This window comes from Populus euphratica, unplaced genomic scaffold (genome assembly GCF_000495115.2).
Source record: "Populus euphratica unplaced genomic scaffold, PopEup_1.0 scaffold929.1, whole genome shotgun sequence".
NCBI classification, from domain to species: domain Eukaryota; kingdom Viridiplantae; phylum Streptophyta; class Magnoliopsida; order Malpighiales; family Salicaceae; genus Populus; species Populus euphratica.
Genome location: NW_011500789.1, coordinates 37,825 through 62,337, shown reverse-complemented (window position 1 = coordinate 62,337; position 24,513 = coordinate 37,825). Strand labels below are relative to the sequence as shown.

The 24,513-nt window shown below is 32.8% G+C and overlaps 4 protein-coding genes and 1 long non-coding RNA gene across 7 annotated transcripts in view; all 5 read left to right on the top strand.

Annotated features, from left to right (window-relative positions):
• The first annotated feature begins 2,646 nt into the window (after positions 1 to 2,646).
• On the top strand, positions 2,647 to 4,089 carry LOC105116380 (nodulation-signaling pathway 2 protein-like). The gene has a single exon (XM_011013712.1). The coding sequence runs from the start codon at positions 2,647 to 2,649 to the stop codon at positions 4,087 to 4,089; it is 1,443 nt and encodes a 480-aa protein (XP_011012014.1).
• Positions 4,090 to 10,618: 6,529 nt separating this feature from the next.
• On the top strand, positions 10,619 to 14,387 carry LOC105116377 (serine/threonine-protein kinase ULK3). Of its 2 annotated transcripts, none has more exons than XM_011013709.1 (8): positions 10,619 to 10,955; positions 12,399 to 12,516; positions 12,617 to 12,675; positions 12,783 to 12,847; positions 13,021 to 13,114; positions 13,203 to 13,283; positions 13,372 to 13,474; positions 13,575 to 14,387. In XM_011013709.1, the coding sequence occupies exons 1-8, from the start codon at positions 10,701 to 10,703 to the stop codon at positions 13,652 to 13,654; spliced, it is 855 nt and encodes a 284-aa protein (XP_011012011.1). In that variant the 5' UTR covers positions 10,619 to 10,700; the 3' UTR covers positions 13,655 to 14,387. The 2 variants fall into 2 exon arrangements, with proteins under 2 accessions (XP_011012011.1, XP_011012010.1); XM_011013708.1 differs by having other exon boundaries at positions 10,620 to 10,955; positions 13,363 to 13,474.
• A 3,512-nt stretch (positions 14,388 to 17,899) lies between these two features.
• LOC105116372 (G-type lectin S-receptor-like serine/threonine-protein kinase RLK1) lies at positions 17,900 to 21,069 on the top strand. The gene is made up of 2 exons (XM_011013703.1): positions 17,900 to 17,911; positions 18,245 to 21,069. Exon 2 carries the CDS (start codon positions 18,280 to 18,282, stop codon positions 20,653 to 20,655), a length of 2,376 nt encoding a protein of 791 aa, XP_011012005.1. The 5' UTR covers positions 17,900 to 17,911; positions 18,245 to 18,279; the 3' UTR covers positions 20,656 to 21,069.
• Positions 21,070 to 21,477: 408 nt separating this feature from the next.
• The window catches only part of LOC105116376 (G-type lectin S-receptor-like serine/threonine-protein kinase RLK1), a 30,104-nt gene continuing 27,068 nt past the window's right edge, over positions 21,478 to 24,513 (top strand). The window contains exon 1 of one of the 2 annotated variants that reach the window (XM_011013707.1): positions 21,478 to 22,986. In XM_011013707.1, coding sequence (XP_011012009.1) covers positions 21,592 to 22,986 — 1,395 coding nt within the window. In that variant the 5' untranslated portion in view covers positions 21,478 to 21,591. The remainder of the gene's footprint in view (positions 22,987 to 24,513) is intronic. The other variant, XM_011013706.1, reaches the window with a different exon arrangement.
• Positions 23,641 to 24,503, top strand: LOC105116373 (uncharacterized). Its single transcript, XR_840515.1, has 3 exons — positions 23,641 to 23,877; positions 23,964 to 24,233; positions 24,410 to 24,503. It is a non-coding gene; the product is annotated as an uncharacterized LOC105116373 (long non-coding RNA).

Sequence of the window (24,513 nt, the reverse complement as noted above, 5' to 3'; positions counted from 1 at the left end):
CTATTTTAAATTAAAAAAAAAAGGGTGAACGAAAATCTCATCCACCCTTTGTTACAGAAATATAAGCCAATATCATGGACCTAAGCTTCCATGCCCACACACCCCTGGGCCCAGGTAGTTGGCTACACGCAAGACTAGAAATCTTTTTTTTTTTTTTTAATTTTTTGTATAAAAATTTATCTCTTTTATGTAGTTTTTAGTTTATATTATTTCTTTAATTCAATTGAAATTAATGCCTCTGACTTTAAAATTTTTTTGTTCTCCTTTTTTCAAACAATAATTATTTTCTAAAATTAGTATCTTCACCTTTTTTCACATAGTAATTATTTTCTAAAATTGGTATCTCTAATATAAATAAATTGTATGAAGTATTTAAAACAAAGAAAAAAACTTGATTGTTCTTGATAAGAAAAAATAACTCGAAGGTAAAAAAAAATTAAAAGAAAAGTGGGCGTGAAACATTTGCATAATAGTTTGTTTTGTTTTAAAAAATATTAGTTTAACATTTTAGTATTTAAGTAGCTTGAACAACTCTTTTACAGTTAATTGATTCAATTATTTTTGAAATTTATTTTATTAAACATAAATAGCATCCTTCATTTCTAAATTAAAAAAAAAACCATGATATAATAAAATATATCTATAATATTTTATTAAATATTTTTTCATTATATTAAAAATTAACTTGAATTTCTAAAGCTAGTGTATTTCTTAAACAATATGAATTGTATTGGTAAGAACAGTCTCAACGAGTGAAAATAAAAGGAAAAAGCAAGAAGATACTGTCCTATGGAGTTGTTTTTTCAATCACACTATTTATGCTGGAATGACATGATAATAAAGGGGCTAAAATTACTAAAATTTAATTTAAAATGGTCAAATATATAGTTACGAGATCAATTTAAGGCTGGAGTTATGAGATAGTTTAGTAAACTCATGAATGAATTTATTTATTTAGATTTATTCTAAAACAGTTCTATTATGGAGAAAAAAAACTCTTCCTTTTATTTTTTATTATAATTTTTTAATTTTATTTTATAAAAGATAATTTTTATTTATTATTTTTATCATTATTTATAATATCTTTCATTATATTATGTGATCTATCATCATCTTATTCTCTTCACTCATTATTTCACTTTGTAATTTTTTAAATTTTTTTAATATTGTCACATAAAATAAAATAGCTAAAAGAAGATGTTAAAAATTATAAAATGACTATAGATTATTAAAGTGCATTGAAAATATATATTTTGGAATTTTTATTCTTAAACATATATTAAAAAAAATATGTGGGAAAAAAATTGGTTATGATATAACCATTCATAAAATATAAACATCTAGATTTCGGTGACCAAGATGACAGCAAGGCATGCATCCAGGTTATAAAGAGACCACCTGCCTCTTTGTTTTAGTAGGCTGTCGGCGTCATTATCACATGTCGTTGACGTGGCCTGCTTCCCCAAAATAGAAATGGTACAATCATTGACTCCCAAATCGTCCAACGGACTTTAAATTTTATAGCAGCAAATTATTACAATTGTTAATATTATCTTTATTATTATTTTACTTATGTTCGCCCCAGTGGACGTCAAGATGTGAGTTGTGTTTAAGATTTTAATAATAGTTATTTTTAAGGTATTTTTATTTATAAATATTAATATATTAAAATAATTTTAAAATATATAAAAATTAATTTTAAATAAAAAAAGAAATTTTTTAAAATTTTACTCATGCTGATTGAAATGCAATGCAAAACGGTCGCGTAGTTTTGTCATTAGCACGATTACAATGGATGAGACAAATTTCATCCCTTTCTTATGCCAACAAGAAAAAAAAAAAAAAAAGCAGCTCTTAGCTAACCCCTCAGGGAGTTAATAATTGGCTAATACATTTAATTAGGGTTGTTGTTTTGGATTAGACTCTCAAAATAAGTTAACAAGGGAGGGAGGGAGGGAGGGAGAGTGCTGCAGCTTGAAGACAAACTGTGCAAGCAAGAGAATCTTTTGGTACTCTGAGTTGGGACACTCAGAGCAGAGTGTCGACAATTCATTTAAGATTTGTCTTGCTTGCCCAAATCATGGCAGAAAGAGGATCTGCATGTTGCCTCAATCAACACTCAGAGCAGAGTGTACAAAGCAATCAACTCTTTGTTTTGTTCTTGATTATAATGCTTAATGTATCATGTGATTCGAGATTTTTGAACTCCAATAATGGAGATTTTTTGTTTTCTTACTGGAGTTAGCTGCCCCTATTTTATTTCACTATGTAAATAATGTTTTTGGCTCATTGTACGAGTCAATTGAAAAAAATACGAGTCAATTGCAAATAGAAATTTAAATGGCCATATAATGTACGTAGTTTGTCTTCTTTCATTGTTGAAACTGAAGTAGGTGGTCATTTTTTTTTTCTAAATTGCAGACAAAGTTGGATTTTATAGAGGCATTCAATGGTGCATGCTAGAAAGTATTGGATCAATTAGGTTCACTAAGCTTGCTATGTGGTTGTTCAGAGTTTAGCTAATCCACGTACATCAAATCAAAAATCAATAAAAAAAAAAATGTCTGCTTACCTGTGCCCAGAGATTTGTATTTAAGCATCAGTTGTGAGCATGATTTAACATCCAACAACTATTCTTTTCCTAAGATGGAATTTGAACAGCTCCATCACTCTATCAGCCCAGGCTCCACTCAAAGCATCCATGAATTTAGCCTTGAATCTGTTTTTTCCTTGCAATCAGAAGATTCCATTGTTCTGAGTGCCATTCAAGATGATGCTTTATATGATCACTGCATGGAAAGGTTGCTGGAAATTGAGACAGAACTCATGGATTTTAGCTCCTTGACTCAAGATAATGTAATATGTATTGAAAGTTCTGATGACGTCCTGTTTGAATTGGGAGAAACAACAGGGGATGTAAGCCTATTGAAGGAAGAAAACTCCCTCTTAAAGGGAATTCATGAAGAGCTATTGGAGGATAGCAGCTTAACAGATCTTCTGTTGATGGGAGCTGAAGTTGTTGAAGCACAAAACTGGACCCTCTCTTCCAAGATAATAGCAAAGCTTCGGAATCTCTTATTGGATGGAGAAAATGGTGGTAGCTCATTCAATAGGCTGGCTTTGTTCTTCACTCAAGGTCTGCATTACAAGAGCATTACTGCTCCTGAAATGTTGCTGCCTAGACCTGGTCAAAGGCAACAATACAACATGTCTTCCTTTCAAGTTCTTCAAGAACTTTCTCCTTACGTCAAGTTTGCACACTTCACAGCTAACCAAGCAATCCTTGAGTCCACACAAGGTGATCAAGAAATTCATATCATTGATTTTGACATCATGGAGGGAATTCAATGGCCTCCTTTGATGGTTGACCTTACAATGAGAAAAGATGTTTCATTTAAAGTAACAGCCATCATTGGTGACCAGCAGGATGTGGCTGCTGTTCAACAAACAGGAAGAAGGCTTAAAGAGTATGCAGATTCAATCAATCTGCCGTTCGTTTTCAAGCAGATGATGATGCTCAACGAAGAAGATTTTGAAAGTGTCGAAGTGGGGGACACTCTTGTGGTCAATTGCATGATCCACCAGCTCCACATGCCTAACAGAAGTTTTTCTTCGATCAAGACTTTCTTGGGTGGTGTCAGCAGGTTATCACCTAAGCTAGTTGTTTTGGTTGAAGAAGAATTATATAGTTTTTATAAATTTCCTTACATGTCTTATGTAGAGTTCTTCTGCGAGGCCATTCACCATTACACTACACTTTCTGACTCCCTCGTGAGCAGTTTCGTTAGTGCAAACGAAATGGAATTAAAATTGATAGAAAAGGAGTATTTGGGGGTGAAAATCGTAGATAGTGTGAGCCAATTCCCTTGTGAGAAGAAGGAGAGACTGTTGTGGGAAGAAGGGTTTGCGGCCTTGAAAGGGTTTAAGCCAGTCCCCTTGAGTTCATCTAATGTCTCTCAAGCAAATTTCTTGGTCAGCTTGTTCAGTGGAAGGTTTTGGGTACAACATGAGAAGTGCAGGTTGTCCCTGTGTTGGAAGTCTAGGCCTTTGACTACAGCTTCTATCTGGGTTCCAAAATCAGAAAAATAAAAAAAATAAAAGAGGTGAGGTAGTCTAACCCCACCAGTTTTTTAGTAATTTAGTATTGTTTTCTTCTCTTCTTTTTTTTTTGCTAATTAGTAATTTAGTATTTTATTTTTATTTTTCAACTTGTGATCAAAGTTTGATTCTCCATTGTATATGTTCCTACATGATGTATTGATAGTGGCTGCTATTGGTAATATGCTGCTAAGTTCTCTACTCTGAGTTGCTTTACAGCTGTCATATCTATTCTAGTTAAGATTGCTCTTGACAAATGTTGGATTTGAAAATAAAATTATTGAAGTACTTTCGATTTGATTATGTATATAATGACCTTTTAAAAGCTTAAACCTTCCATGGATCGGTATGTTTAAATTGTCTTCTGAATTTCCTTTAATAATAATAATAATTAGTTGTTGTATTTCGTTATCACCGCAGTTATAAAATGAATCGAAGTTGTTATGTCTAAAATCTGAATAACAGATCAGATGATTGGACTAATTATTTAAATTCTTTTATTAAAAATAAAAAAAACCTCAAACAATGTTGTTTTCAAAAATAAAAAAGATTAAATTTTCTCATGACTAAAGTTATTAAAAATCTGATTGAGAATGTAATTATAATTATTTTTTAAAATGTTTTTTATAATAAAATATATTAAAATAATTTGTATTTTATTTTTTAAAATTAATGCATGATTCAAAATAAAAAATAAAATTTTTTTAATAAAAAAAATTTTAAAATTTTTAAACGCTACCTAACCCACCAAGTTAAATTAGGCCTTACAACTGGAGTTAATACAGTGAAAGCCAATAATGAGACATCAAAATTAAAAAGTCACTCTTCCAAAAGAAATGGTCTGGTTTAGTTGATTTTTTCTGTGTTGCGTTACAACATGAATAGTTATATAATGATAATAGTAACAGTGATGTCATTGTAGACTATGAATTTTTTGTTATAATCAAATTAAGCTATATAATTCGTGCTTCTAATTAATAAAACCAAGCTAATTAAACAAGTGATCAAGTAATCTATTCCTCAAGGGTTTGGTCCGTATATCTATATATATATAATAGAAAATAAAAAAATAACACAAACCCTACAATTTTGTTGTACTAGGCTGTTACTATTTTCTAGCACGCTTGATATAAAATTAATATGGATCTCAAATATTTGATGTAACATCCTTATAGATGAAACTTTGTCACCATCATTGACTCCTAAGCCTACTGTCAAAAGCCATTTGGCTTATATGATGGACTTTACTTAGCAAGAACACTTCCCTAGCCACTGTTTGCTTTTATAGTTTTAAAATCTATCCTAACTCAGTAAATCGAGCTAGAATTTAGCTGATTTAAAGTTAAAATTAAATTTAATTAAAAAAAATTCAGTATAATCTGATTAATTTGATAGATTGACTCAGCAAAACTAGTAAAAAACTTGACTGTAGTTTATTAATTTTTTACTAAAATAATATTATTTTAATTTTTTAAAAAATTAACTACCCTAGAGTCCAGGTCTTCATCCAGGCCGGCCAACAGGCCGGGTGCAAAAATTATGTTTGCTTTCCAATTTATTATTACCAGCTTGGTTTATCAGATTTGATTAAACGTAAGAAAGTACTGAAAGAAAGGTATGAGTTTGTAAGCCAATTAGACAAGTTGTGTTCATGATGCTGCTGCTTAGGTCACACTTAAATAGTTTCAGACAAGAACATTTTACAAGGATTAATTATGTTAAGCAAGAGAATCTTCAAATTTATACCCGATACCTTCTAACATGTTTGTAGAGCAGCAAGAGGAATCGAATGTTCTATCTTACAGACAAAAGAGTAAGGACAAGTAATTTCCACCAGATGACAGAGTTACTACTCAGCTAAGCCCCACAAACTTTCGCCATGAGAGACAATAATATCTTGATTGAACCTTAATTTTGACACAAGAGAATTTGAACTACAGATTCGACCCTGCTGTCCCTACCTGCCCATGCATATATTTTGTGCTTTATTTATCAATTCCCTGTCCTTGAATTCTGGAACTTAATCAAAATAGCTCATCTTCCCGACAAAACTTTTTAATGGTTGGACTTTGTTTTAATTGATAAAATGAGATTGTAAGTCTATAAACTATCACGCATGCAAGCCGATTCATCTTTGATCAATGAACTCCTACATATTGCCTTTTTTCCGATTTTCTTTAACGGTTAATTGTTTATTCTATAGATAAAGTATTCTATTTTAAGATATCTTGAAATAAATAAATAAAATCGATGCACTCAATCTTTAAAAAATTAAGATCTCCATTTATATTAAAACATTTCTATACATGGTTTTATGTGTTGGAGATGTTTTATACTGCAATTATTTAGTTTAATATATAAAAAAATTATGATTGATAAAAATATCATGTAAGCTTATAAATCAAAGTAAAGTATTATGTGGGCATGTATATGAAATAGAGTTAAAATATTTTTTTTAACTTGCATATCACTAATACAACTTTATAACTTATCAATGGAATATTTTGTTAGTAGATAGAAATTGAGTTAATATATGTATATTATTTAAAAGGTAATTTGATATTTTTTTAATTTATAGGGCTTTTTATATTTTTCTATGGATAATAAGCTATACCTCTTAATTTTAGGTGATTTTCACATAAAAATTATATAAATCACAAAATAAAGGCCTACCACTCTAGGTATAGCAATCTCTTTATCTCAAATAGAGATTTAAAAGATTTCTCACTCATAATTCGTGTGTATTATTGTTGGAGGCTAGATAATTGAATAAAGCTGAAGAAGATCAAATTTTTATGTAATAAATATCTAAACAACTCTTATTTTGTTTAACAAGATCCTAGGGAGTCCCAAATAATTTTATTTTATTATTTTCATGGCTTTTATATATATATATATATATATATAGAGAGAGAGAGAGAGAGAGAGATTACTTATATCTATGAAAAAGTCACGTAATGATTATATAAGAGATTTTTAAACTTGAAATCACTAAGTTATTTTGATATAAAAAATATTATGTTTTGATTATGTTATATGTTATCTTATTATGTTAAGGTAATAAAAGGGTAGACGTTAGGTATAATATGAATCATATGAGGGTACTTGAGTCATAAAAAAAGTATTTATCACCCTAGATAAATTAAAAAATATATTTTATTTGTTCTTAAATAGTATTGACTGAAAATTCTTGACTAATTAAGATAGAATGAGAATTGAAAAGAGTTTTAAATCTTATTCAAATAATCAATGATTATAATATAAAAAACAAATATGATTTGATATGGTAAACATATTTAATGCTTTAATGTTAAATCAAAATATTATTAATAAAAGGATATTAAATATACTTAGAAATCAATCACTAAAATGTTAAATCTAACAACTAATGAATTTTCTAATATTCAAAGAATTATGATACGTTGCTAGACGATGCACTTGATTTTCAAATACAAATTAATTAATTTTTGAATTGATAATAAATTAAATAGTTTAATTTATTTAATTCTATTTGAATTATAATTATAATTTATATTTGAGCCAACATATTAAAAACCTAATGAGTCACATATATTAAGAACTATTAGTTAGAAATATGGTTTGATTAAAATATATTTGAGAAATTAAGAATTATAATATAATTAATATATGGATTATATTTCTAGACATAGAAAAATCAAGTGAGGACTTGTTTGAGTTAATTTTTAAAATTATCTTAAATTAATATACATATATTATTTATGAAAAAAATTGATATTTTGTTAATTTATAAGATTTGTTTCATATTTTTTTTATAAATAATAAACTATATCTTTTATTTTTATATAGTTGTCTGTTACATAAAATAAGGATTACTATCTTCTAAATAAAAAAGTTAATATAAAAAAGTTAATATTCTAGACATAACATGATTATTATCTTCTAAATAAAAGAGTTAATATTCTAAATATAACAATTTTTTACTCTAAATAAGAATTTAATAGATTTCTAACAGGTGGTTCAAGTAGATTACTATTAAAGATTGGATAATTGAATGATTTGTAATTTATAACAATTCAATATTTAAAAAATTATTCAAAGTCTAAAAAAAATTAAATTTTTAAATAATTTTATGTTTATCTAACATCTTAAAAACTTTTAAATAATTTTATTTTATTATTTCTGTTGTATATAATATTTTGAAACTCAACACTACCACCATCACTGCATACAAGTTCAATGCACTTCATTTCATGCGTGAACAATCCTCCCCGAGTCATCACCATGATTATGTTATTTAAGCCGAACTAGCCTCCCCCAGTTATCTTTCGCTGCTTGCAACTTTCCACTCCTCTCGAAAGTATATTGCCTTCTTTCCAAGAAAATGAAAGCAAATAGGTCAGGAGTGAACATTCTGGTAGAGGCTTAATTAAAGCCAGGTGCCGATTTGGGATATGACCCAGGTCGGCATGGAATAAGAATCAGGACTATAACGCCATAGAGAGTGAGCAAAGTTGGCAACACAGATTCTAATTTTTAGTTAGGAAAACATTGCCAGTGATCTGTAAGTCTGTGAAAAAAAGAAAGTAATCCAGGCAAGGAGACCATAAATAAAAAATTTAGACATCTACTACATGTGGAATATATGAACTGGACTGAGCTTAATTCAAAATCTCTCATGACTTTCTCTGTTTTAAAGGCTGGCTGACTTCATACTAGCTCCCAGGTAATTAAAAGTAACAAAAAATACCACTTGCACAAGCACTTTCCAAGGCTATGGCCAGTTATATTGGAACTAATCCAGGTTAAAAATCGGGATTTTTCATTCAGACCCCTGACGTTGAGATTGAGATCCTCAGATGATACCAGTATTGTGTTGGGATCCAGGCAAATTTAGAATAAATTTCAAAGAGAACACATAGTTAGAGGCAACTTTTATGTGTAAAGGTGACCAGAGATTCTCCTGCAATGCCACCTTCATACTTTTGACAGCTAAAGTTGGATATCAGAAAGAAAGACGTTTAGTTGATTACACCTTCAAGAAATATAAACAGAAGGCATGTGTTATACTTTGAGGAATTAATCTTGCATGAAAATAGAAAAACTATACACTATCTCTTGTCAGAATAGTCACCGGCATAAAAGAGTACTCTGAAACGACACAAGATCTAAGGAGAAAATAGTGTAAATGAAGCAACCTCATCATCCACAAATTAATCGCTACCTAGTGATGCAACACCATCTTCTCTCCGGCACATCTGGCAAACGACGCAGCCCAGCTTTGCCATCGTACCATTCATATAGACCACTGTAAAGATTCATTTGTCTATGAAATCAAATAAAATTTTCCTGGAACAGCTTACAGAGAGCTTTCAGCAGTCCAATCTCAATCATAACTCCAGCATCATTAGCATATCGTTTGACAAATTATATGATGTTGTGTAGGAAAAAGGAAAGTTTACTTGTTTGCTTGTAATTTCTTACATTTAAAATTTTATTATTATTATTTATGTCGATTTCTAGGATTTTGGCGGTGTTGTTATTATTACTATTAAAAATATTTTTTGAGGATTCTTAATTTATATTTAGTTTAGAATACTAGGGTTTAATTTCTTGATATGTATATAAACACATTCTTAATGGAAGGGAAGACTTTTAATGATGATAAATTAAAATTTTGTTTTTTCTATTTATTGGAACCCTTTTACAAGGTTTTTTTTTTTAAAAAAAAAAGAAATAGATGATCATGTTAAAAATTGAAGAAAATCTTTCATAACCTAGGTACAAGATTATTTATAAAAGGTTTTGATAAGAATATTTATTTAGAGAAAATCTTTTCATTCATAATTAACATATTTTTAATATTGAAGTTGAAAAGCTACGTGGTAACTTCAACGAGAAAATTCATATAAAACAACCTAAAAGGTTTGAAGTGAAAAACAATGAGAAATTAGTTTATAAATTGAAGACAAGTATGTATGGGTTAAAATAAACTCCAAAATAATTGAAGCAATAAAACATTGTGTTGTGATATTGTGTTGTGATATGATAGTTAGAGAGCAATCCATCTCAATAAATATTATACTTTTTATTAGCAATTAAATCATATTAAAATTAAATGTTAATGGATTCAAGATTATATGAAAATAAAATTTTTTTTGTTAATAAAATTTATAATGATAAAAATATATTGAATATGATGATTAGTCTTTGTTGAGAAAGAAGTTTATGTTTTATAAAAGACAAACAAGCTTGGTAAAGCCCAAGTAAGAAGGGGAAAATTATTGGCTTTAATCACTTTGTTTTGGGTCATAATTAATATAAAGTAAAAAAAAAAGAAAAGGAAAAAAATTAAATTCTTTTAAGTATTGTAAATGACTGTATAAAAAGCTACTTTGATTTATTTTTAAGAGTGAAAGCTAACATATACAAAAAAAGAAAAAGAAAAAAAAGAGTGAGTTTTTGGCCAAGAAAGAATGAAGAAATATATTTTTTTGTGCTTTAATAAAACTGTGATTATTTCCTTAATTAAAATGAGATCTTAATATGTTATTTCAAGCAATGAACTCTTATTACTACAACGTTTTCAGTACTCTTTGTCGAACCATCCAAAACCAACAGAAATGGATCTTGAAGCAACAAAGAATCTCTCAGAATCTCACACAATCGGAAACTACATCCTGAAATCAAAACTGGGTGAGAGCTCTTTTTCCACAGTATGGAAAGCAGAGAACAAAATAACAGGGGGGGAAGTGGCAGTGAAGCAAGTTTATCTCTCTAAACTCAACAAGAATTTGAGGAACTGCTTAGATTGTGAGCTTAATTTCTTGTCTTCTGTCAATCACCCCAACATCATTCGCCTTCTTGATGTCCTTGAGGTAAGGTTTCCATACCCTTTTGAGTAAATTTGTTGTTGGTGTTGATGTTGTAGGCTGATTTGTGTTGTTTGATTGATTGTAGAGCTGGTTGGTTTGATGCTTAGGGGATTTGTAGGGTAACCCTTGTTGTAAATTTCTTTTGTGATTGATTTTTTTTTTACTTAGTTTTAATTATTTATGTGATTTTTAGCATACCCTTTTATGATAATATGTTGATTTAGGGAAAATAATGGAAAAGTTGGTTGATTTTGGTATTTAGGGTTCCTTCCTGTGGTAAATGTTGAATTAGAAGCAGGGTTTGTTTTACTTAAGATAGCTTGGATTATTTTTTAACTCAATTATTATTCATTTTGAGATGGGATTTGTGGCTTAGCAATTTAATGTCTTGGATTGAGGTTGTAATCTTAAAATACTGTTGAGTTGATGGAGTAATGTGGAGTGTGAAGATGAATCTAGGCATGATGTTCACAGAAGCATTGTTGTTAGACATGGTGCTCCAAAAGAGTATATGGAGTAGTAGTGCATCTATCATGCTTAAAATATTAAAGCAAAGTAAGAGAGATTAGAATTTGATTCAACCAAATTCTAAAAGGCTGGAAAATGTGGACTGCCACCATGGAGACCTCTAAACATGCCAAGGGCCAACCCTGGCAACACACTGGGCTATAGAGGGATAATTGAGAACCAATTCAGGTCCTGGATGAAAATACCCATAATTCTCATCTTCTATGTGTTTAACCTTAAACCAGACATTTTCCTAAATCTGCAAGAAAGGAAGCATGTCATCAAGCGCCTGTCTTTCTACAGACTTATTATGAATGATGTCATTGGCAAAACACATATGAGAAGCAAAATGTCCTCAAAAACATTTTTTCTCTAGCTCATTATCTACCCTTTGTATCAGACATCATACTAAGGACTAAGGACCATGGAATACCAGAAACAAAAACTTATGCTCTCCATTCACCACGATTGAGGAGAAAAAAGGACAGAGCATGATTTTATTTAGTTTCTCCCACTAAATACCCTCAAAGTCCAGATACTCATGAGAAACTGTGGTTAGATTCATTTTGATTGTGTTGGCAAATGTAGTGTTGAAGGCCTCTCACCCAGGTGTCTTCTATTTAGCAATATATACAACTCATTTCCTGCTCTCTATCCAAGCTGTCATCTCTTAAAGAATTGTAGATAAATGTCAGTTACTCTAATTATTAATTCCATTAACATGAATCCTTGAAATTCTTATATGACTGAACCACTGAGGATATTGATCTAGATAAAGTGGAATGATGTCGAAGGATACAACTAAAAGCTTGACATATGTAAAGGAGAATCTCATTTCGAGTTTAACTTGATCTGTTTCTACCTTCTGTAGCTCTGATTTATATGCTTTCTGTTTCCATAATATTTCATTTCTGCAAATCAGAATATCTGCAATCTCAGGATGAATGTTGCATGTTCCTGGTCCTAGAGTTTTGTTCTGGAGGAAATCTAGCTTCTTACCTTCAACAACATGGGAGAGTTCAAGAGAAGATTGCTAAAAGATTTACGCAACAGATGGGTAGCGGTCATTTGATATCTGTTTCACAGTACAACATATGAGTTGCTTGTATCACATCTCTGTTTACATAATTGTAATCTCGATGATTTATATGGTTCAGGGGATGGTTTGAAAATTCTGCAGAGCCATCATATCATTCATAGAGACTTGAAACCTGAGGTATGAGGTGCTGTACATGCAATTCTTTTACCTATGGTGGAGTTCAAAATTGGTGGCTGAAGATTGAGTTGCCTTGAAACTGGCTTACATTGGTCAATTTGTTGTAGAACATTCTCCTTTCTGGCAAGGAGAGCGATGTGGTGCTCAAAATAGCTGATTTTGGTTTATCGAGGTAACTTTTTGGTAGAAGAAAGTTAATGGGATGGTTTCCTGGAAAGTTTCAGGGAGACCACCTTGAAACTATGTTGCTAATTGTTTTCCCCTTAAGAAAAAATGCCAAAAATTTGTTGAAGACATGTCAGGCAATGTATTAATTTTACTTTCTTCTTTCTCATCTTTAAATAGAAGGGTGCTTCCTGATAACCATGTGGAGACAGTATGCGGATCTCCATTTTACATGGCTCCAGAAGTTCTTCAATTTCAAAGATATGATTACAAGGTAAAGATTTTGCTAATGTTTTCCTTTGGTGCATTGCTTTCTTTGCATCAGAATAGAATTTATTGAATATCAGTGCTTCATTATATAGGTTGACATGTGGAGTGTTGGTGTAATTCTTTTTGAGCTTCTTAATGGTTACCCACCTTTTCATGGCAGGACTAATTTCCAGGTAGGCCTTTTCCGTAAGTTTATAATCTTTGAATTGTGATCGCTCCAGTCTCTAAGAAAAGAAGTTCTCTTGACCTCAGTTGCTGCAGAACATCAAGTCAAGTTCATGTCTTCCTTTCTCTCAACACATCCTTTCAGGGTTGCATCCAGACTGTGTTGATATATGCTCAAGACTTCTTTCTGCAAATCCAGGTTTAGCACATGGCCTGACCCCAACAAAACATATCTTTCTTTCTTCCCTCCTGATTCATTTGTGGAACCATTCATTTTTTTTGTATCTCTCTTGTTGCAGTTCAACGTCTGTCCTTTGATGAATTCTATCATCATAAGTTCTTGAGAAGAAAAGGGGTGGGGAAGTATCATGGTCAATAATAGGTTTAACACACTCTCCAACGTTCTACTCTCATGTCTGCTATGCCAATCTTATATGTCATAAAAAATTTACTACAGATAGCCCCCTGTGCTTTTGCTTCACTATCATATCCCAGATCAAAGTTATATTCATCATTTTACAAGGGAAGAGCGATCTCTCTGTGCTATCTGCTACAAGATCATAGCAATGGTCCTGGAATATTTATAGGTTGAAGATTTAAATGGCTGTGGAATGCAGTTCAACTAATTGAAGTGGTCTGTCTGAGTTGATTTTTTTCGTTTTTAACCTTGTTTCACCATTTCTGTTGGCACACTGTGTGCTTGCTTGGTGTTACATTTCATTGGTAATGCTCTAATTAAAAATGACATTTGTCGAGAAGTATTATGTATTGTAACTAATGAGTTTCAGTGCCTTTGGAGTGCTAAAGCTTGTTGAGCAGCAGTTTACTCTCGTGTATCAAGTCATTGTATATATACTACATTTTTTACCTGAAAAGCTTTTCAAAAATATGTTATGACGGCATTTGGAAGAATTCTTTATAGCTGTTATAAACAACTGTATTGGACTTCGTTTTTGGGATGTAGTTACAGAGATGAACTGACTAGATCTTAATGGTGGGTTGGCTGTCGGTGGTTTAGAATTTGTGCCAGTTAATGATAAATTTTGTGTTAGTGTGCTGTAATGAGTTTTTTCACGTTGTCATTGAAATTAAGAAGATGAAACTGAAAACTTGATGAAGTGTGTCGGCCGATTATCTTCTGCTACATTGCTCATTGTCCGGGGTTCTTAGTGTTTTAGTTTGGATTTGCTTGGAATTATATTAATATTGTCCTGAAAATTTATTGTCGTTCGGAAGAGTGACCCTGTGACTTTAACAAAAAGAGGCAAGAGGAGATGGGTTGGGAAATTGTCTGTGTCTTGATATAAAGAATTTTACTGCAGAGAAATAGGAGTCTTTCTTGGTTGGAGGTTTCCATGCACAGTGAAAATGTGTCTGGTGTTTGTTTTTGTTGCCTGAAAGAGCTCATCTTGTTGTCTAAACCGAAAGATATCATAAAATTGCTGTTCAAACACTAGTTGGAGCAGCATTTTTCTGTATATGCAAAGCGTCTCTGATTTGTCGTTTAAACTGTTTATGATAAACTATTTCACATTTGCGCAAAAGAACAAACACCAGCACTACTGCAAAAAAAAAACTTGTGACAGCCCAAATTTTGAATCATAACTATATATAGATAAGGTTTTTTTTTAAGGTTATATATTTGTGTATATCCAAACTTACATATAAACTTATTCTAACTTAATTAGAGTTTAATATAATATTAATAACAAAATTAATTTTATAATATAATTGAATTGTCTTGATACAAAAGTTAATATAATTTCATAATTTTAGAATACTAACTAGACATAAAAAAAATCTACAAATTACAACCAAAAAACCAGGTTCTGAAGGTCCAACAAAAATGGCTTGCTATCAAGTTATAAGCCTGAAAAGATAAATAATGAGATGGTGAGTTCAACAACTCAGTAAGTAAATAACGTTCAATATATATACAAGGTAATATAATAATGAGAAATATACATACAAGTATGGCTCTAGGTTTTTATAGGAAGGTTTCTCAAATAGGTCATAAAAAGAATATCATATGGTAAAACTCGTCACAAAATCAAAATGCAATAAACATGAGGTTCCGTACTGTGGGATGATCAGTCCACACAGGTTGGTGACTCCTCCGACCAACTAGGGTTCATATACGATGTGCACAAAGATTAATACTACCTTGTTAGCATGGGTATTGTGACTGACATATCATAGGTTTATAGTCATAATCAAACAGACATATTCATATCTCAAGGCTCAACTCATGACATTAATCAAATGAGGAGCTATCAATTCAGAAGTCAATTCGTAATATATACTGGTTCATATTAAGAATTCAGATTCAACAATTGATCATGCTTTATCATAACAAAGATAATAATCAGCATAAATATATTATTAAGAAGCATGATCCAATTCATATTAACAAATCAAATATTTATAATATTTCTTATGCATATAAAAAATTATTCACTCACCTGACTAAAAAAGAAACAGAAGTCAAAAACAGATACCAAAGAAAATCCTACTAACATCCCGCTAGTAGAATATCAGGATTATCTGAATACAAAGAAGACATATTCAAGAACAACTTGAAAGAACATTTAACCTATTTAATACACTTAACCAAGAGTGTATTTCATAACCTCATATATTTTTAGACTAAACTAGTTATTTTTTCTAAAAACCCAAAAATTAACGGTTTTTCCAAAATCTAATTCATAATAAAACTTGATAATAATTCACTAAATAACCCTCAATTATTCATCAAACCAATCTACAAAAAAAAATATTACAGCTAAGGACTAATATGTAATTTATCATATTTGTAAGGGTCAAATTGTAACTTTTATCCATTTGGAGGACCAAACTAAAATTGTCATAAATCCATTACTATACTGAAATTCTAACCATAATTAACCCTCAATTATTTCCAGAATATCTCATTGTGCTCCAGGGACCATTCTGTAATTTTTTCAAATGTTTAGGGTCAAATTGTACTTTTTATCAAATTAGAGGACTAAATTGAAAATGTTAAATTTCATAACTATATAGGAATTCTGCCTATAATTCATCCTTTATTCTGTTAAAAACCTCGGAACATGCTCTAGGAAATAATTTGTAATTTTTCAAAGTTTAGGGACTAAACTATAATTTTTTCAAATTGAGGGACTAAACCGAAATTGTCATCTTCAAGCTCCAACCCAAAATTTTCACAGGTTACCTACTGTTATCTCCTGATTTCTAAAATAAATTCACCATTCACACAAATAATAACTCAAAATTATCAAATTATAACTCAAAATCATCACAATCTTCCATAATCAACTAAATAATCAATTACCTACAACAATCAACCCCATAACATTCAATTTAATTCATCAATTAACCCCAAACATAAATTTTCAAAACCCTAACATTTACCACCTAAATCTTACCTTTAAACTTATTTCCTTCAACTCCTTCCTATTTCCCTCTTTTCTTTTCTTCTTATTCTTCTTCTCTTTTCTCTCACGGTTTACTCATAACTCTTTCTCTTTATTTTTATTTTTTTATTTATATTTATCAACTATTATTCAATTACCATAATACTCTTCATTCATTTATTTTTATATCTAAACTTTCAAGGACTTTGTAACCTTTTTTCCTATCTATTTAATTCAAAAAATTACAAAACTAGAATCAGGACTTAGCAGGCATGCTTTTTGGAGAACAGGTTTTTAAAGTGAAAATAATGGTATTGAAATCAATTTAAGGTTTTTTTTTAGAATTTTTAAAAAATAATAAGAATAATTAATTTACAACTTGCCATCTAAGTAAAATAGCTCCGTTGCACATAAGATTAATTTTTATTTTTGTGAGATTTTGTGTTCTAGTAAAAGAGAGAAGAATTAGATTAGATTTTTGTTTTTTCATTGTATTGATACAATATATAAATGGTAATTTCTAAAATTGTGGAGACAAAGTGTAATCACAAATAAACTATGAGAGTGATTTTCCCAATTAAAAACAACTGATAAGCATATTAATCTAACCTATACATCCACTTAAAGTAAATCAAAATATCACTATGAAATTTAGAAAATCTATCAAACTTGAGAAGTCTGTTAAAATTCCTCTGGCCATGTAGTTATTTGGCCATCTTCAACATAACCAGAAGAAGGGAAACAAAGTTTCATGCATCCCTTGTCTTCTCATGCTCATACTACTGGTTAAGCAATTTGTAAGTAAAACCTTGTGAGAGCTCTCAGTGGCTTCCTCTTAGCAGGAACTATCCTGCTGATATGTATGTTCTCAAATGACATCTCTCACTAGGCAGAAGAGAGAGAAAACTGCGTGGCTTAAGTTATTGGCACGGGCCTACATGCAAGGAACAGAGTCATCAAACACTATTGTTAGTCAAACAATACTGGAAAATCAACTATATAAAAGACTTTTTTTGAGACCATAAATGTCAGAAAGGGACAGGTTTTTGATTTTGTCAATAAGCCGTGATGGTTGCTTCAACAAAAGTCAGTTTTCTGTTATACCATTAGCGGAGGAAATAGGGAACACAGACAATTTTCTCAACCGCTTTCAATCGGTCTTGCTTAATTCAATTATCCTTATCTCTTTTGTGTTGAAAAACTTTCTGTAGTAATTAAAGTCATATGTGCAAGCTCTTCTTCTTACATTACAGGTGAAGAAATTTATGTCTTTTACCTCGCAAGGAAAAATGATTCTTCTTATAATGTCTCTATTTTTACTGGCATACAGCGTGGAAATGTCCCCATAGGAAGACTGGGTGTGCGTGGGTATAATGGTTTAAGATGTTTTTCAAAAATATTTTTTATTTAAAATATATTAAAATAATTTTTTAATATCAGTACATTAAAACTATTAAAGAAAACAATAAAAAAACCAGCTTCTTACCTTGGGTTGTGCTAGCTTTAGCATTTTCCTTGTTGTACTTCATAGTCATTCGAGACTTGTGAGAAGTGACAAGGATAACAATATCATCTATCTTCCATACTTCATCTTATGGCTTTCGCTTATGCAGCTTTCTTTTTTTCAGTAATTTGTATTTACAAACCTGTAAGTTCCCAGCAGAACCACTCAAACTTGATAAGTTTAGGTTCATCAATCTCCACCAACGTCCAACCAACTTCATGGCGCTCCCCTTCTGGCACATTTGCCTTTGGGTTCTACCCACAGGGCAGTGGCTTTATAGTGGGAATTTGGTTGGTGGGTAAGCCAGCTGATATAATCACCTGGATAGCATACCGAGATGACCCTCCTGTGCCATCAAATGCTACGTTGGAGTTGACCGTAAACGGTAAGCTTCTTTTAAGAACTTATTCTGCCAACAATGAGGCCGGTGAAGAGAAACTCATTGCTAAGATAGAGAAGTCAGCTTCAAACGCTCGCATGCTTGATTCTGGAAATCTAGTGCTCTACAATGAACATTCTGATGTCATTTGGGAGAGTTTCAACTTTCCTACAGATACAATATTAGGAGCCCAGAATCTATATGCCGGGGGTGAACTGCTTTCCAGTGCATCTACAACCAATTTGTCAACAGGAAGGTTTCATCTTAAAATGCAATATGATGGGAATCTTGTTTTGTATCCCATAGACACTATAGACACTTCAGTAGATGCTTATTGGAACACTGCCACTTTTAGGTCCGGTACCCATCTATATTTGAATTATACAGGACAATTGCTAATCCTTAACAACACCTTGGCCAGTGGCATACCTGTGTTTTCCTCTGATTCAGAATCGGAAAACAGCTCAATTATCTACCGTGCAACATTGGAGTACGATGGAATTTTTCGATTGTATTCTCATAACTTCGACAGCAATGGTGCCTACACTACATCTCTTATGCATTATGCACCAAAAAGTCAGTGCGAAGTGAAGTCTTTCTGCGGTCTCAACAGCTACTGCACCATGAACGATAATCAACCTTACTGCAGCTGTCTTCCTGGCACTGTTTTTGTCAATCCCAACCAGAGATATAATGGGTGTAAGAGGAACTACACTGAAGAATTATGCAAAATTGCAGAGGAAACATCCTCCTATAACATTACTGATATGGAGAAAATGACATGGGATGACTTTCCTTATTTTAGAAACTCCATGTCCGAAGAAGATTGCAGAAAGTCCTGTTTGCAGGACTGTAACTGTGCTGGTGCGCTGTACGAATCTGGGGACTGCAAGAAAGTGAAGTTCCCAGTGAAATATGCTAAGAGATTGGAAGGTGACTCATCAAAGGTTTTCTTCAAGGTGGGTTTGAAGAGTGTCGAAAGCCGCAACCGATCCATTGCCACTGCAATGAAGCCTCCGGTGGTCCATAAGACAAGCAAGAAGACAGTGATGCTCATTTGTGTTATGGGCGTAGCATTCATTACATGCTCTTCAATTGCCATTGCAGTTTCTGTTTTTTTCATCTCTAAGTCAAGAGTTGTTAAGGCCAGAATGCGCTTGGGAAGCGGAAATCTTGGCTTGGCCCATGAGCTCACTCTGAGAGCATTTTCATATCGTGAGCTTAAAAATGCAACCAAGGGTTTCAGGGAAGAGTTGGGAAAAGGATCTTTTGGAACAGTATACAAAGGGACATTATACAAAGGTAAAAATGTTATTGCAGTGAAGAGGCTAGAGAAGTTGGTCAGTGAAGGTGAAAGGGAGTTCCTCACAGAGATGCGTTCAATTGGAAAAACTCATCATAAAAATTTGGTTCGGCTACTTGGTTACTGTACTGAGGACTCCCAGAGGCTCCTAGTTTATGAATACATGAGCAACGGTTCCCTTGCAGATCTTCTCTTCCGAACTGAAAGAATTCCAAATTGGAGTCACAGGGTGAAGATTGCTTTGGATATTGCTAGAGGGATCCTATATCTACATGAAGAGTGTGAGGCACCAATCATCCATTGCGATATAAAGCCTCAAAACATTCTAATGGATGATTTTTGGAATGCTAAGATGTCTGATTTTGGGCTAGCAAAATTGCTAGTGCCTGATCAAACAAGAACCTTCACAGTAGTCAGAGGGACACGAGGTTACTTGGCTCCTGAATGGCACAAGAACACTCCAATATCAGTGAAGGCAGATGTTTACAGTTACGGAGTTATGCTCTTGGAAATTGTTTTCTGCAGGAGAAACGTAGAAACTAATGTATCAAGACCAGAGGAAGTTCTACTTTCTAATTGGGCATACGAGCTTTTGGTTGAAAGAGAATTGGACAAGCTTGATCTTGGTGAAGATGTAGACTTGCAGAATTTGGAGAAAATGGTTATGGTGGGCATGTGGTGTATTCAAGATGAACCAGGTATCCGTCCTTCTATGAAGTCTGTTGTGTTGATGTTAGAAGGAATTACCGATGTATCTGTTCCTCCACATCCAACTTCAGCTTAAGCATAAGTTTGTAGGCAGGAGAACTATTAATTAAAATTCTGTATCCTATAGCTGTAGTGGTTCTAACAAAAAAAAAACATTACAGCATGTTGTTGTGATGGATTGATCGATGGAAGATCAATATGTTACTTGTTCTTTCTTTCTTTCTTCCTACGAGGAGAATCTAAGCTTAGAAATTTAATCTCTGATAGCCTCACAAATCAAATGAATTTCTTAACTTGGTTTAAGAGATTAAGAGGTGAAGGTGTATAATGCTAAGGAATCTACAAAATGTAAGTAAAAAAAAAATTCAAGAAATAAAGAAAAAAGAAAACTATAAAGGAAATTGAAAATTACGATAAGTAAAAGAAAGCGATGTATTGCTGAAATTTTATAAAAAAAATTGTATATATGGGAATAATTAATATTTCCAAATGCTAGGTGATCTATTAATAATATTACAAAAATAAAATTCAACGTAAACTATAAATCTCAGTCCTATACAATATGCTTATAGCATATAAGAATTTTACGATATAAATACTAGTACAACTGATGAAATTTCTTGAGAAAATAATATTTACTATGATAAAACAGCGATTCAATCTTTATTATCTAGACTTGGAGGGTTCCTTCTGGGTATCAGTAAAGGAAGATAATGACTTCTCTCAGCCATCTGGTCTCACACGTTTGGTAGACTTTTGTGGAACACCACACTAGGCCACTCTAAGAAAAGTTGCGGACATCTGTAAACATTAAGCGTTGATTTCGACCGGAAAGATGGGTCTAGGACGTGTTAACAAGCTACTACCGATAGCGAACAAATCTTTCATTTCACACGGTTTTAGATTTGAAGTTTGCTAGAATTTTCATTACATTAACATTTAGCCAGTATAGTCTAAAAAATAGCTAGCTTTTCTGTATCTGTCTGGCTCTTTACACCACACTCCTGTCCGCATGGCTTTGGTATCAGGGCTTCTGCTTCTAATGTTATCTATACTCTTCGTGCAAGCAAGAACTCACCCAAGCCAATTTGGTGAAATACACTTAGGTTCTCAGTTATCTCCCATCTCTAACTTAAATTCATGGCAATCCCCTTCAGGCAATTTTGCGTTTGGCTTCTATTCACAGGGAAATGGATTTGCTGTAGGAATATGGATGATGGGTCAGCCTAATAACACGGTCGTCTGGACTGCAAATCGAGATGATGAACCAGTCTCCTTCAATGCTACAATTCACTTATCAGAAGAGGGTAAGCTACTTCTTCGAACTGAGCAGGGCAATGAAAATCTTATTGCTAATGTTTCAGAAATCGCAGCTTCAGCTTCAATGCTTGATTCGGGTAATTTCGTGCTTTACAATGGTTCTTCTGTTATTTGGCAAAGCTTTGATTACCCAACTGACACCATATTAGTAGGTCAGAATCTTACTTATTCTGATAAATTGGTTTCAAGTGTGTCGAGCTCAAATCACTCCGGTGGAAGGTTTTTCCTCGCGATGCAGGCAGATGGAAACCTTGTCGCCTACCCTACACACAGCGCTGGTCTATCTGTTGATGCTTACTGGGCCAGTAATACTTATCAAGACAGCAAAAAGGGGTTGAGTCTCTATTTCAATCACCAGGGATTTCTGTTCATGGATACGGTCTCTAAAAAACCAGTCTTGTTGGCAAGAAGTTCTTATCCCTGTAACAACAAAACAACAATCTTTCGTGCGACGCTTGATGCTGATGGGATTTTCAGGTTGTATTCACACTGCTTAGAGAACAAAACTAGCCAGAGTGTGCATATTGAGTGGTCTGCGTTGAATAATACATGCAATGTTCGTGGCTTCTGTGATTTCAACAGTTATTGCTCTGGCATGGGCACTAATGCTGACTGTTCCTGTTATCCTGGATTTGCTTTCAATGACCCCAGTGAGAAATTCAGTGGATGCTACAAGAATGTCACTGAAAGTTTTTGCACAGACACCAAAGAAGGGCAAATGTACGATTTCATAACCGTAGAGAATATATTGTTCGAACGATATCCTTATTCTGTCCTAGATGAGAAGAAGGAAAATTGTGGTTTGTCTTGCCTGGAAGATTGTCTGTGTGATGTTGCTCTATATATGAATGAGAGGTGTGAAAAGTATACTGCACCAATTCGATATGGTATAAAAGATATAAACGCATCATCTATAGCCTTCTTCAAAGTGAAACCAACTCCTGCTGCACCTCCAATGAGCCTGGCAATCATCATAGAAAGCAAGAAAAGTTTGCTTGTGTTTCTTGCTATAGTATTCGGCTCTGTTACTTTCTTGTGTTTTGTCATTGCAATCTCTACTTTCTGCGTGTACAGGGATCGAGCTTATCTTTGTTAGGATGCTGGCATGCAAACCCGACAAGACAAAAGGTAAGGGATAAGTTAAAATGAGAAACGACACACAAGAATTTACGTGGTTCACCCAATTTGGCTACGTCCACGGGCAAGTATAAAAGGATTTTACTAAGTAATGTGGGAATACAACTTCTCTCTAATAATAGGAGAACAACAAAAATCTCTCTATTATTAGGAGAAAACACCTCACTTACTATCTCACAAATACCTCACAATTTTGTGGGATTACTCTCTTCTCACCCTCTCTTCTTTCTCTCTTATGGTGTGTCTATAATGCTTGGATGCATTGCCTATTTATAGGCAAACATCCATGCAAAAGACAAGGGCAAGGTAGGTGGCACCAAATTTATGCCTAACATTGTTGACAAATTGGTGCCTAACATTGTTGACAAATTTATACCTAAGTTTGTTGAGAAACATTATTGATTTTGTCAATAATGTTAGGGTGATTTCACAAAGAGTAAATTTCTGATCACTCTATTTCTAAGATAGCTGCCAACTCTTGGTGAATTAGACGTCTCGCTGGCATGCGGCCTGCACTGGTTCTCTTAGGGACAGAGGAGCTAAAAGGAAAGAGTCAACAGCCCTATATCGACATTGAAACTTGAAAGCATGCAAGAAGGTGATTCTAAATTATAAAAAATCAGATGAATAAACTCTCTTCATAACTGGTTTTTCTCATTTATATTCTAATAATAGGGTGTTGTTATATGGTTCTCTTTTTTGCAAATGACAAGGAGATTCAAAGTGGTGTTGACCATTTCAAAGAGTCTGCAGTCATTCAAGGTAGCAGGGGAATCTGCAGTGATGGAAATCACCATCCAATTAATGAATGATTATTGACTTAATCTCTATGTGCTTTATGGTGGGATTTTATTGAAGTAATAATTCAGAAGCTTTTTGTTAACTCAGAGTTGTCATGTTCAATAGATAAGCTTTTAAATTGATCAGGCACTTCAAATGAAGATGGAAGTGCGGTGGAAACTTCATGGATAGATTGCAGGTATGAAGACATTCACAGCTGAGACTTGAAGCTCGAGGGGAACTACTTGCAGTCAGTGTTGAAGAAAGCGCAAGAAACACTGCCTAAACACTTCAAAAACTGGCATCTCTCAGTTAGTTGATGTCCACGTGCTGTTGTATTGGAGTTGACAGACACAGGAGGCTCAAGCTTAAAGGATGCTAGATGTTATCTAATTGATTTTTACTAGAGATTTTCAGGTTTGATTCGCTTAATGGAAGAACTTGCTTGCACTGTCCTGCTTATTATGGCCATTTTGATTACCTTCAAGCTACTCTTTCTGCTGCCATCAATCCAACCTGTTACTGTTTCTTGGTAACTATATCTACATTCTAGAGATTGATTTCGCTTTCTCTTCTCTTCTGTTTTTTATCAGAGTTATCCTTGCATAGACAATGAACTTCGGGTGAGCCATGCAAGCCCCGCAGGTTATAGCGAGCAAACAACGAGGATGCATGCTCCCGCCAGCCTGCAAAATTT